Source organism: Hylaeus anthracinus, unplaced genomic scaffold (assembly GCF_026225885.1).
Source record: "Hylaeus anthracinus isolate JK02 unplaced genomic scaffold, UHH_iyHylAnth1.0_haploid 5, whole genome shotgun sequence".
In the NCBI taxonomy this organism is placed as follows: domain Eukaryota; kingdom Metazoa; phylum Arthropoda; class Insecta; order Hymenoptera; family Colletidae; genus Hylaeus; species Hylaeus anthracinus.
The window spans coordinates 2036422-2048390 of NW_026535322.1; the positions used below are offsets into that span (position 1 = coordinate 2036422).

The 11969-nt window shown below is 30.7% G+C and overlaps 4 protein-coding genes across 9 annotated transcripts; 2 read left to right on the plus strand and 2 right to left on the minus strand.

The window, feature by feature from the left end:
- The first annotated feature begins 417 nt into the window (after positions 1–417).
- Positions 418–3927, plus strand: LOC128895731 (probable ATP-dependent RNA helicase DDX10). 2 transcript variants are annotated; one of them, XM_054158587.1, is made up of 12 exons: positions 418–586; positions 655–846; positions 928–1200; positions 1280–1401; positions 1478–1679; positions 1751–1913; positions 1993–2176; positions 2291–2467; positions 2541–2770; positions 2851–3050; positions 3126–3523; positions 3632–3927. In XM_054158587.1, the coding sequence occupies exons 1-12, from the start codon at positions 488–490 to the stop codon at positions 3762–3764; spliced, it is 2373 nt and encodes a 790-aa protein (XP_054014562.1). In that variant the 5' UTR covers positions 418–487; the 3' UTR covers positions 3765–3927. The 2 variants fall into 2 exon arrangements, with proteins under 2 accessions (XP_054014562.1, XP_054014563.1); XM_054158588.1 differs by having other exon boundaries at positions 453–576.
- Positions 3928–5985, minus strand: LOC128895734 (isocitrate dehydrogenase [NAD] subunit gamma, mitochondrial). 3 transcript variants are annotated; one of them, XM_054158592.1, is made up of 3 exons: positions 5925–5985; positions 5579–5807; positions 3928–5396 (listed from the first exon to the last, which is right to left on the minus strand). In XM_054158592.1, exons 2-3 carry the CDS (start codon positions 5792–5794, stop codon positions 4458–4460), a joined length of 1155 nt encoding a protein of 384 aa, XP_054014567.1. In that variant the 5' UTR covers positions 5795–5807; positions 5925–5985; the 3' UTR covers positions 3928–4457. The 3 variants fall into 3 exon arrangements, with proteins under 3 accessions (XP_054014567.1, XP_054014568.1, XP_054014566.1); XM_054158593.1 differs by having other exon boundaries at positions 5894–5973; XM_054158591.1 differs by lacking the exon at positions 5925–5985 and having other exon boundaries at positions 5579–5887.
- A 408-nt stretch (positions 5986–6393) lies between these two features.
- Positions 6394–8073, plus strand: LOC128895741 (chromobox protein homolog 1-like). 2 transcript variants are annotated; one of them, XM_054158606.1, is made up of 4 exons: positions 6394–6559; positions 7016–7127; positions 7203–7437; positions 7549–8073. In XM_054158606.1, the coding sequence occupies exons 2-4, from the start codon at positions 7032–7034 to the stop codon at positions 7773–7775; spliced, it is 558 nt and encodes a 185-aa protein (XP_054014581.1). In that variant the 5' UTR covers positions 6394–6559; positions 7016–7031; the 3' UTR covers positions 7776–8073. The 2 variants fall into 2 exon arrangements, with proteins under 2 accessions (XP_054014581.1, XP_054014580.1); XM_054158605.1 differs by lacking the exon at positions 6394–6559 and adding an exon at positions 6773–6810.
- Positions 8074–8418: 345 nt separating this feature from the next.
- LOC128895730 (CCAAT/enhancer-binding protein zeta) lies at positions 8419–11958 on the minus strand. 2 transcript variants are annotated; one of them, XM_054158583.1, is made up of 5 exons: positions 11868–11958; positions 10665–11788; positions 9983–10598; positions 9502–9915; positions 8419–9429 (listed from the first exon to the last, which is right to left on the minus strand). In XM_054158583.1, the coding sequence occupies exons 2-5, from the start codon at positions 11775–11777 to the stop codon at positions 8909–8911; spliced, it is 2664 nt and encodes an 887-aa protein (XP_054014558.1). In that variant the 5' UTR covers positions 11778–11788; positions 11868–11958; the 3' UTR covers positions 8419–8908. The 2 variants fall into 2 exon arrangements, with proteins under 2 accessions (XP_054014558.1, XP_054014559.1); XM_054158584.1 differs by lacking the exon at positions 11868–11958 and having other exon boundaries at positions 10665–11861.
- Between the last annotated feature and the right edge of the window lie 11 nt (positions 11959–11969).

The window sequence follows — 11969 nt, forward strand, 5'->3', positions numbered from 1 at the left end:
ATTAACAAATTGAATTAAAAAGCTGGTTGAAAAACATATTTGAACACTACGATTCTCCCTTCAACGCTAGATGGCGAACACAATGACAGTTGGTGGCGCTATCGGTGGCAAAACGTCCAAGTTTGTAGCGAAATGGTTCAAAGTCTCGCCCACTAGATAGCGCTACACAACAATGTCTTCTATATTATACAAAAAAGTATTGAATAAGTTCTTTTTCATGAGCCAAAGGTTAAGAATTCAAGTTCCTATGCATTATGCTCAGATAAAGTATAATTATGCATATATATAACGGAAATTAAATGTACGAAAAATTGTAGCTTTTGTACATACATTGTGGCGTTATCTAGCGATTAGAAATAAGAATTATTTCACTAGAAACTTGGGCGTTTTGCCACCGATGGCGCTGATCAAAATTGATCAGTTTGTAAACATAACCTCTTGGATATTTTTTATCTGTACAACGTGTTTAATGTGAAAATAATAAACAATGCCTAAGAGAAAGAAGGTAGTTAAAGTTTACAATACGAAAAAAAAGCACGAATCCGAAACAAAAATAATCGAGAAACTGCAATCAAGGTATTTCAGTGTAAGTGCTGATTCTTTCTTTATCATTTGTTCGAATAACTTGTTTTCATGAAGATTATATTTTTGCAGATTGACGAAATAAAAGCAGAAAAATTTACGGATCTTCCGATATCATCCAAGACTTTAAAAGGCTTGGCAGAAAATAATTATTTTGTTATGACGGATATTCAGAGGCAAAGTATCGGACTGGCATTGCGTGGAAATGATATTTTAGGAGCTGCCAAAACTGGCAGTGGGAAAACATTAGCATTTCTTATTCCAGTAAAATACTTGATTAAAGTTATTTAATAATTGCATTTGAGAACAATTTTTAACTAAAATATAATTTTTTTAATTATGAAGGTACTGGAAATCTTGTATTGTAAGCAATGGACAAGATTAGATGGACTTGGTGCACTCATTATCACACCAACTAGAGAGCTTGCTTATCAGATATATGAAACATTGCGTAAAATTGGTCACCATCACGATATTTCTGCTGGTCTTATTATCGGTGGAAAAGATTTAAAGTTTGAAAAAAAAAGAATGGATCAATGTAACATTGTCATATGTACTCCAGGTCGTTTATTACAACATATGGATGAAAATCCATTGTTTGATTGTGTGAATATGCAGGTAAATAAGTATACAAAAATAAAAATGCTTAAAATAAAGTAATAATAGATCTATATTTACGTGGCTTTTAAAATTGGAGGTATTGGTATTGGATGAAGCAGATCGATGTTTGGATATGGGTTTTGAACATACTATGAATTCTATTATAGAGAATTTACCACCAAAGAGACAGACTCTTTTATTTTCTGCCACTCAAACTAAGTATGTGCTTTTAAGAAGAATTAAAATTTTAGTTTCCTAAAATCATATTATATTATGTACTCTAAAATTTTATTAGATCTGTAAGAGATTTAGCCAGGTTGAGTTTGAAAGACCCTATGTATGTGTCTGTTCACGAACATGCTGCACATACTACACCTGAAGGTCTTCAGCAAAGTTATGTTATTTGTCCTTTGGAAGATAAGATGTCAATGATATGGTCATTTATACGAAATCATTTGAAACAAAAGATTATTGTATTTTTCTCTAGTTGTAAGCAGGTATGATAGGCTTATTAATACATTTTATTGCAATGATAAATAGAAATGATAGTAGGATGAATTATTATCAGGTAAAATATGTATATGAAATATTTTGTCGATTGAGACCTGGCTTAAGCTTGTTAGCTCTCTATGGTACATTGCATCAACTCAGAAGAATGGAAATTTATGAAACTTTTTGTAGAAAAGAATTTGCAGTTTTATTTGCAACTGATATCGCTGCTCGTGGGTTAGGTAAAGAAGAAAACTTTTTTAAAGTAAATATTAAGAAAATTGATACAGTGATCATTTCTTATAATTAAAATGCATCTAGATTTTCCTGCTGTAAATTGGGTCGTACAAATGGATTGTCCTGAAGATGTAAATGCGTATATACATCGTGCTGGTAGAACTGCTAGATTTCAAAGAGGTGGTGAATCTCTCCTAGTTTTATTGCCTTCCGAGGTTAAAATGGTTGAAAAACTCAAAGAACGCAAAGTACCAATATCTATGATAAGGTAAATTAATTTCGTGATAACGACCATCAGACCGTGCCGGTAATCACCGTCACGCTGTGATTAAATCCAACATAAATTGTTTACCAATCAATAAAAAATAATGTACTCATCTAGAATTAATCCCAATAAATTACAATCCCAACAACGTAAAATGGAAGCTCTATTGGCACGAGATGTATCGCTGAAAGAAAGCGCTCAACGAGCATTTGTAACATATGTGAAATCAGTTTTTCTAATGAAAGATAAAGAAGTTTTCAATGTTCATGCATTAGATACTGATTCGTACGCGAGGTAACTAATTATGTCTAATCAATTAAAACCATGTATGAAAATATTACTTATTTTGCAATTGTTGCATTACTAGATCTTTAGGATTAGCTATACCGCCAAGAATTCGATTTCTTCAGAGAATGGAACAAAAACGACAATCATCTACTAAAAAAACTGAAGACAAAGAACAAATTATTAGAAATAATGAACTGTACAATGATATAAGGCAAGATCAAACTTCTAATCTCTCTGAGGACAATGAGTCTATAGAAAATGAAGAAATAATTACACATCAAAAAACAAAAGCAAATGATTTTGTATTCGGTAAGACAATTAATGTTGGCTCGTATAAAATTATTTTGTTACTCTGTAAAATTGTTTTATTATATTTATTTCTTACGAAGACGATAGCGATGACGATGAAATATTGACCGTGAAAAGAAAGAACATAGACATCGATGAAATATTACCAGTCGCCACCACTAACGACGAAAATTTAGGTTCAAGTAAAAAGAAGGCTGTTACGAAAGCTGCAGTGGCTAAGAAAATGCTTAAGAAAAAAATAATACCAAATAAGAAAATTACTTTCGATGATGAGGGAAAGGTTTGACATATATTTTCATTTTTAATTTAAATATGATATACGGCTGTATTAATCATATAATATTTCATACTTTAGGAACTATTAGATCCCACTAAAGTGAAGATCTCTGAGTTCGCTAGACAGTACGAAAATGAAGTAGATTCTGGTATCAATATAGAACTAGCCAAACAGATATTACGGGAAGAAGATAAGTTTGACAAACAACGCTTTAGACAGAAAATAAAAGAGAAACATAAAGAAGAAAAACGAAAATTGAAGGCTAGTAAGAAGAAAGTAGACAAAGATGAAATTAGCGATCAAGAAGACATAAATGATAATGTTGATAGTAATGAGAGCGACAGCGCGCATAGTGAACCAGATTTATCATGGTTACCAGATCCAGATAAAATCTACGGTAAGCAACAAGAAAATGACGAAGACGTTTCAGACATTGACGAATCAGGGGAAGATGAAGAGGAAAACAAAGTACATAGGTATGTGCTGAAAAAATTAGTACTAAACACATCATATCTAGAAAAATATACCTGTTTTATTTCTAATATTTTTTTGATCTTTGGTAATCATAGCTTTATTGTTTACAGACCCCCCAAGAAAAAACTGTTGACACAGGAGGAATATAACAAAATAAAGAAAAAACAAAAAACATTGCTCGAAATAAACAACACTCACTTACAAGCGGACGAGGAACTAGCATTACAACTTTTACAAAATTGAATCAAAATATATATTAATTGTTTGTTGAATAAGTCTTTAATCTTCTTTTTTAAGTGTCATAATACAATGTTATTAATTACTGATTGTTATCTACATACTCGTTCATGTAAACAATTTAGATTGTTCGATATTTAATACGATTAAAGAAATAATCAACACAATATAGATAAAGTGCGTTGATTTTATTTAACGTAAATTGAATTATTAGTTTAATGGATTCCTACTAATTGACATCTAATAAATGTGTATAAACATATATTCAATTACAAGATAATACCGTTTAATAAGATGTAAATTTAAAAAAAGAGTGGTTTACATCTCAAATGTATCCTATGAGGATAATTACAATATTTGAACAACTGTATATATCAATACTAATACTTACAATGTATATTTTACAAAGTTTAAATCTTAATATTTCATTTTGCGATATTGTCATATCAGATAAAATATTAATATATTACACGAGTTGAATTTGTCGTTTACTTAAAAATTAGTTTGCATAGTTTTGTGCAATTTACATACTTTTAAGAATTTTTTTAAATTAAAGTGTATAATGACTGCGGTTAATCACAGTGATAAAGTAATACTTTTTACCAACAAACAACCGAATATTCTTGCTAAAAAGCAAAATTTAGTATTATATACGTATATCTCTACAGATATTACCTAACAAAATATGTTTAGCCAGTCTTAATTAGTTGCTGTTTTAATATGTTTCATAATTGTGTCAACAACTTCTCTGCTTGTAGCTTGTCCACCAAGATCGCGAGTGTGAACACCTTGGTTAATAGTTTTATTAATTGCGTTCTGAATTAACGTAGCATGATGCTTATGTCCAAGATGACGTAACATATCAACAGCTGCATTCAACATTGCAATAGGATTAGCAATATTCTTTCCAGCAATAGCTGTACCAGTGTTGCGAGTACCAGGCTCAAATATTGTGTAGTGATCTCCAAAATTTTTTCCAGCTAATAAGCCAGCACCACCTAATAAACCACAGACCACATTTGATACAATTGATCCATAAAGATTGGTTGTTAATATAATGTCAAATTGATGCGGATTGGAAACCAGTTGCATACAAGTATTATCAATAATCATATTATTGTGGGTAATATCAGGATATTCTTTCGCAACATTTTTCGATGTTTCTAAAAATAACCCATCTGAGAGTTTCATTATATTTGCTTTGTGAACCGTGGTGACTTTTTTTCTTCCATTTCGTTTAGCATATTCAAATGCATATCTTGCAAGACGTTCAGAATTGCTTTTCGTAATGATTTTCATACTTTCTACAACACCTGATACGCTTTCATGCTCGAGCATGGCATATTCACCCTCTGTATTTTGTCTGACAATGACAATATCAATGTTCTTATGGCGAGAATTCACTCCTGGATATGACACACAGTGTAAAACGTTTACATAAAGATCCAGCTCATTTCGAAGTGCAACATTTCGAGAAATTACACCAGCTTCTGTACTACGTGTTTCAATATTTCCCTTTAATGCAACACCATTTCTACGAATTGATGTAATAGCAAAGTCTAAATCAACATTATCATCTGCATTAGGATCAATATCTACATCTTCAAAATCTACTGGTACACCTGCATAACTGAAAACCTGTAATAAGCACATGAAAAACTTATGTAAGACAATATGATAACTTCATTCTACTTATTCAATAAAAAACATTATTTGGATTTGATAAAACATTCAATGTCATATGTCAAACCAAATGTAACAAATAACACGATAAGGGAAGGTCATTATCTGAGTCGGAAATATTAATACTATGTTTATACCTCTTTCACATAGGTCATCAATTCTGGACCAATACCAGCACCAGGTAAAAGAGTAACTGTGTGTCGTCCACCGTAATGTGCTTTTGGTATGGGCATTACTTTCTTAATAGTTGGAGTTTTGTGTTGTATTTCGAATGCAGATAATGAAGCACATCGGTGAATTTGAGGTACAACATTTTTCGGACGTAAATATCTAACGACGGATCGAGCAGCCATCACGAATGTTATTCTATAAATTTCACGTAAAAGACAATTAAATTTGAATATTATATCATTTAATAACATAAACGAATCGATCAATTTTTAAGTACATACTACTACTTTGCAATTTCTATTTTAACAATACCTTGAAAGTCCTTGCCAACTCCAAATTTTCAGCGCCGTTTGAAGTACGGTCACTGTAGAACTGAAAATCAACGATAAAATTTTAAATAATAGCGCCATCTGGTAGAATATGCAGATACACTCTTTCTTAAAAAGGTAGTTCTGAAAAACATTTATTTTTTTAAAAAAGACTTCTTTACAATCTTAGAAAAATAATTCGAATTATTATTTGAGCGTTAAAATTGATATAACAACATGTCTTAAATCTATTTAATAAATAAAAAGTGTTAAAAAAAGTGTTTTCTCAAGAATGCTAAGATACGAAACTTTGAGTTTGAAGTGATTGATCACAACATTGAAAAGAAAACAGTGTTATAACAAATGTTTATTAGACTCTTGTATGATTTTAACAATTATCGTAAAGTTCTTTAAATTGATATTTATTTGTTCTTTTATTTGTAAATGTTAGTAATTCGATATATCACAAAAATAAACAAATTTTATTGTAAATTTCCTCAAAGTCATGACTTATGAGTAGATGTTGGCTAACTTGCTATTTTACGCGGCAACATGGTAACAAGACGCTAAAGCATTAGATTGCCTGCCGCCACAATTCCTGCCTGCGAAGTCGTAGAGCATTTTGTTGCTATCCTTTAAGTAAGTATTATAAACATTTATTATTTATAGTTAAACAACGGCAAAAGTAATCCTTATGAAAAGTATCAGATTCGATGTCGTTTCCTATTGAATTCGATCGTTCATTCAACAAATAAAATCTTTTGCTTGCTTCCCGGCTGGCGTAACGCCATTTTGCATTGTGTTCGTTTCATTTTTCGTTGTATCTTTGTAGCTGTTTTGCGTAGACTTATTAAATTTCCCGTTATTATGTCTCGTAATAATTTTTGTTGGTAATTCTTTTCTTTCACAAATGTATTATTTAAGTGTAACCTGTTATATTATCAGCAATTGATAGTTCTATATTTTGTCAATTTTTTTTGTTATTTAAATTAGTATCTACTATTTACTTTGCTTAATAATATAAAACTTAAATCAGCCTGTACATTATACAATGCATATTTACCTCCTTCATGATACCATAAACTGTATGTGCAGTATTATTCGAAACAAAATGAGTAAAGGGAAGGAATTGAGTCCTACAGTTGCAGAGGCACAAGAAGAATTCAGTGTTGAAAAAGTTTTGGACAGAAGAGTGGTTAAAGGAAAGGTATTAGAATTGAATGTCATAATTTAATCATAGAATTTTTTTTATTCAATATATTTATTACTATATTACTCTTAGGTTGAATACTTTCTAAAATGGAAAGGATATACTAATGATGATAACACATGGGAACCAGAAGAAAATCTAGATTGTCCAGATTTAATTGCACAGTTTGAAGAACAGCGAAAAAAGAAGGAAGCTGCTATAACTGCCAAGCGGCACGAGGATAAAGAACAAAAGAAACGAAAGAGCTCGAGCACTCCTACACCCATTCCAGCTAAGAAGAAACCAAACGAAGAAAAGAAAGCTGAAGGTAACTGTCCATTGTGACTTTTTACTTTTAAACAATATATATAATAAATGTATTAACTTGTAACCAAACATGAACAAAATTTTTAACTGATGTATTTTGATTTTTATTCAGGCTTTGACAGAAATTTAGAACCCGAACGAATTATTGGAGCAACAGATTCAAGTGGTGAACTTATGTTTTTAATGAAATGGAAGGGCACAGATGATGCAGATTTAGTCCCTGCTCGAATTGCCAATGAAAAATGTCCACAAATTGTGATAAAGTTCTACGAAGAACGTCTAACATGGCATAGTCCTACTCATGATGAAGAAAGCTCAGTAAAAGCTGATCCAGAGTAGCGTCTACCACCCTTTCGATACACGTACACTGCACGCTTTAGAATTTGCCGCATATAAAGAGAAATAGCGTGTACATAATGAGATTTCAATTCTTTATTGTTGCACAGTAATCATAATGAGGATATAACTTTTTTTTACAAACAGTGGCAACCTATACTTGAACAAATAGGCAAGTTTCATTTCATACCTGTCTCATTATTAATAAGATATAATTACCCTTATTACACACTTACATAAAAATGTGCACTTACAACTTCTTTTGCAACTGGTACATTTCTTTTAGAACTAGATACACATACAGCTTGCAATGTCTGTTCATAATATAAAATGGATGTATTTCTATGACTTTTTCTTTTATTTTAATATTCTCCATGTTACAATTGTCTTTCTAATATTTAGTAATTAAATCCAAATACATATGTATAAATTGTTTCAGTTGCCAAAGAAATTGCAAACAACTATTTCATTTAATCCTTTCACTATGACGGTCCGCTCCGTTAAAGCGTTTCTGCTAAACGGAACGCTAATTCAAAAAAGCCGTATTCAACAGCGTTATCAGCGTAAATCCAAACTAAAAGCAAAGTATGGATAGAAAATCGAAACTGCAAGTTCAGGGTAAATTTACAAAATTTTATGGCGAGCGACTATAGCCACCTGTCATAGCGAAAGGGTTAAATAGCACACGACAATGTACAATACGTACAGAAACATAAGCGAAAATGATTTATCAATAATTTTAAATAGTTTAAAAACTTTAATAATAAATAAAACTGACTTTCACATAAGGTAATACTGGTACCGTCGCAGAACACTGAATAATTAAAATAAAATCTGTTACTACATTTTTTAAATACATGAATATTTAAATAACAAAAAGTGTTAAGATTAGTTGTAATTAAGATTCTTTCTTTTCAAATGACTTGCTGTTACGATGATAGGTGTATACCTAATCAATTCATTTTTATTTGTGGGTTATTATATGAAAATAAAAAGATATTCTAGTATGTATATATATAAGTAATAATGTACGGTTTATTTTTTGTATAAAATTCCAATTAAAGTGACGAATTTCATTTTTATAATTTATAAAACACCTTGATTTCTTATGTTCGAAAAAAGCTTTTATTTTACAATTAACGTTTAATTTTTTTTGAGTTTTTCTTAACAATTCTAGGGCCTTTTCGTTTGTTTTTATTCAATGATCCTCTAAGTTTTTGATGACGCTTCGATTCCCAATCTATTTGCTTAAAACTTGCACCGTCTGCAGTACTATACATATCTGTACCGCCATGTTTATTTTTTTGTTTACTATGTTCTTCAAGCATTTCTGCAAATTTTTCTGCTGATACAAATGTATTACTATCGATTTCCTTTGACTTTTTACTCAGTTTATTCATAAACTGAATTGTTTTCTTTGTTTCTTTGTTCTTTTTATTGAATTTATTATCATCACCAAAAATATCTTCATTGTCGTTTGTGTTTTCATTAAAGTCTATATCACTTAAATCGTCATCTTCGTCTATATCAATGTCACTCAAATCTTGTAATTCTTCATCCGTATAATTTTCATCTGAATCATTCATACCATCAGAGTCATCACTTGCCACGCTACCGATACTGCCAACTTCTAAATTTTCGTCTTCTTCCTCAGCATCTGTAATAAATATCACATGTGTACTAGAAATTATTTCTATGTTAAAACAAATGAAAAATGAAGTCAGCATACCTTTCTTCTTGATTTTCTTAGTTTGAATATCAGCTGCAATATCCAGATCTTCAAACTCTTTGCCGTCCGTTAATCTATCCAACATGTCATCAAATTCTTCGCTATTAACACTTTCAACATCATCATCTTCTACCTTGGGTTTGTATTTCAACTCTTTCTTTTTTTTTAGATAACGATATAAAAACAATTCGTCGACGGGAATACGTTCTTCCTTTTCGTTAAGATATAAAACACTATCGACTGGAATACACCTGACACCTTTAGGTGTATATCCTGCACGTTGAGCCAAGGGATCGTTTTTCTTTTTTACTTTTTTATCTTCCAATTTTTTAGGATTTTTGAAAACGTAACGATCCAGAAAACGCATTAAGGTCAAATCTTCTAATGGATCTCCAGTGTAATTAATTGGTTTTCCTATACATGGAAATAATATATTTTATATACTTGAAAAGAAAAAAAATAATATAATTAGGTAAATTACCTTCAAGAATAGTATTTGCAAATAATGCAACACTTGGATGATAATGTTTAAACAATGCTATCAATTCGTTACTTAAACCTTTAGTTACTCCAGCATAAAGAGGATTACGATAGAAGGGATCGTATTTTTTTTGTTTACATGACTCAATTTGTACATCACCTTCCACTTTTATTTCAGATTTAATTTCATTTACATCAACTCCAGTTGTAACATTTGTTAATAAAATAGAGTCTTCCGAATTCCCACTAGGTTTCTCACATACATTAATAGTTTCTGATCTTGTAGAACTAGCTTCGGCTCCGGAATCTTCGTTTTCAATATTAATGCAAATCTGAGGTTTTAGCAACAAATCCTTTAATTCCTTACGCGTATGTAAAATTTTTGATATTACATATAAAATTGCACATGCCATATTTGCAGGGAAATATAATGCAATTTGTAAGCTTCTTTTAATAAACGCGTATAAACGTTGTATTTTATTATCTTTTTGAAGAACTCTGAACAATAAATTAAGAAAAAGTGCCCGTTTATTTGCTACACCAATTTGTGGGTCTAGTAATTTTCGATAAAATGTACAATAAAATCTATTTGACTGGACTTCATCTTTTCCTGTAATCTACATAAATAATATAAAAATGAAACATCAAAAATACAACAAACTTATCACAATGTATATACTTACTTGATATAATAAATTAAGTGCATTTAATGAAACATTAAATGATCCAATATGTACAACTTTGTACACAGAATCTATATGAGTGTGTAGTATATTTGATTCTATTTTTGCAAATGGGTATGCTCTATTTACACCAGTTAAAATTGCTCCCATCATTCTACTATCTGGTTCTCCTTTCTTTAAACAAGCTTTAAAAAATGCAAAATAAACTTCAATAAGATTGGAAGCAATTTTTTCGTCATCCTTACTCAAAAGAAATTGAGTTAATAAACAGATTGCATAATATTGAGCACGTTGTGCAACATTTTTTCTAAACAATAATTTTTCAACTTCTCTTAATACAACATTTTTCATGTTTGGATGTTCATATAATAACTTATTTACACAAAATATAACTTTAGATCCTATTTTACCACTTGGATCTCCTATTTTATTAATAATCAATTCCAATAGTTTATGTTCTTGTTCAGCATTTCCTATCAACAGGTCTGTTATCACAGACATTGCTGCTTCACGATTTGCATCCACTGTATCTGATGCAATAGTGGCTAAAGACATAACAAAACGTTCATATTGTTCACATAATTGGTCTTCAAAATACCAATGTGCCATTAATTTTTTTCTTGATGCATCTGTTGTAACTACTGTATCACCAGAGTCTGTTTTTTTAATATCATTTAAATTTTGCTCTTCAAATTTAAGTAGCTTGTATTGAGGGTGAAGTAGGTCAGATAAAAAGAGATCCTTTAAAGATTTTATTACCATATTGCATTGATTGTGCTTTGCTATTCGTACTTGATTAATGAGCATTGTAATTCTAGATAAATTGTATTTTGGATTGTCTTGTACTAATACAATAGCAGCTGCAACTTTGTCAGAGGTTGTGCCCTGTGTTAATGCTGTTTTTAACCATGCTGTCTCTGAATCGCGAGATTTTGATTCTTTCAATTGAAACACGGCAGTTTCTCCATCGTAATATCTTTTAGCTTCAGCTTTCAAGTTTGATATTTCAGTTTCAGACATAGAATGTTTACATGGTTCTTTTCCTTTAGGATATTCTTCATACCATTTTGAATTACCACCAGTGATGGCCTCACCTTTCAGTCCTTTGCTCATCTTTTTAAAAACTTAAATAATTATATAAATAATTGAATAACTTTTAAAGTTATACACATATGTATATGGTACAGAAATATAGACTCTTACCTCGTGGTTAACCTTAATAGCAAACATAACATACGTCGCATACACGTAGCGTCATCTACCACAAGACACACAAGAATGAGTAAGAACCTGAGAACCACTACG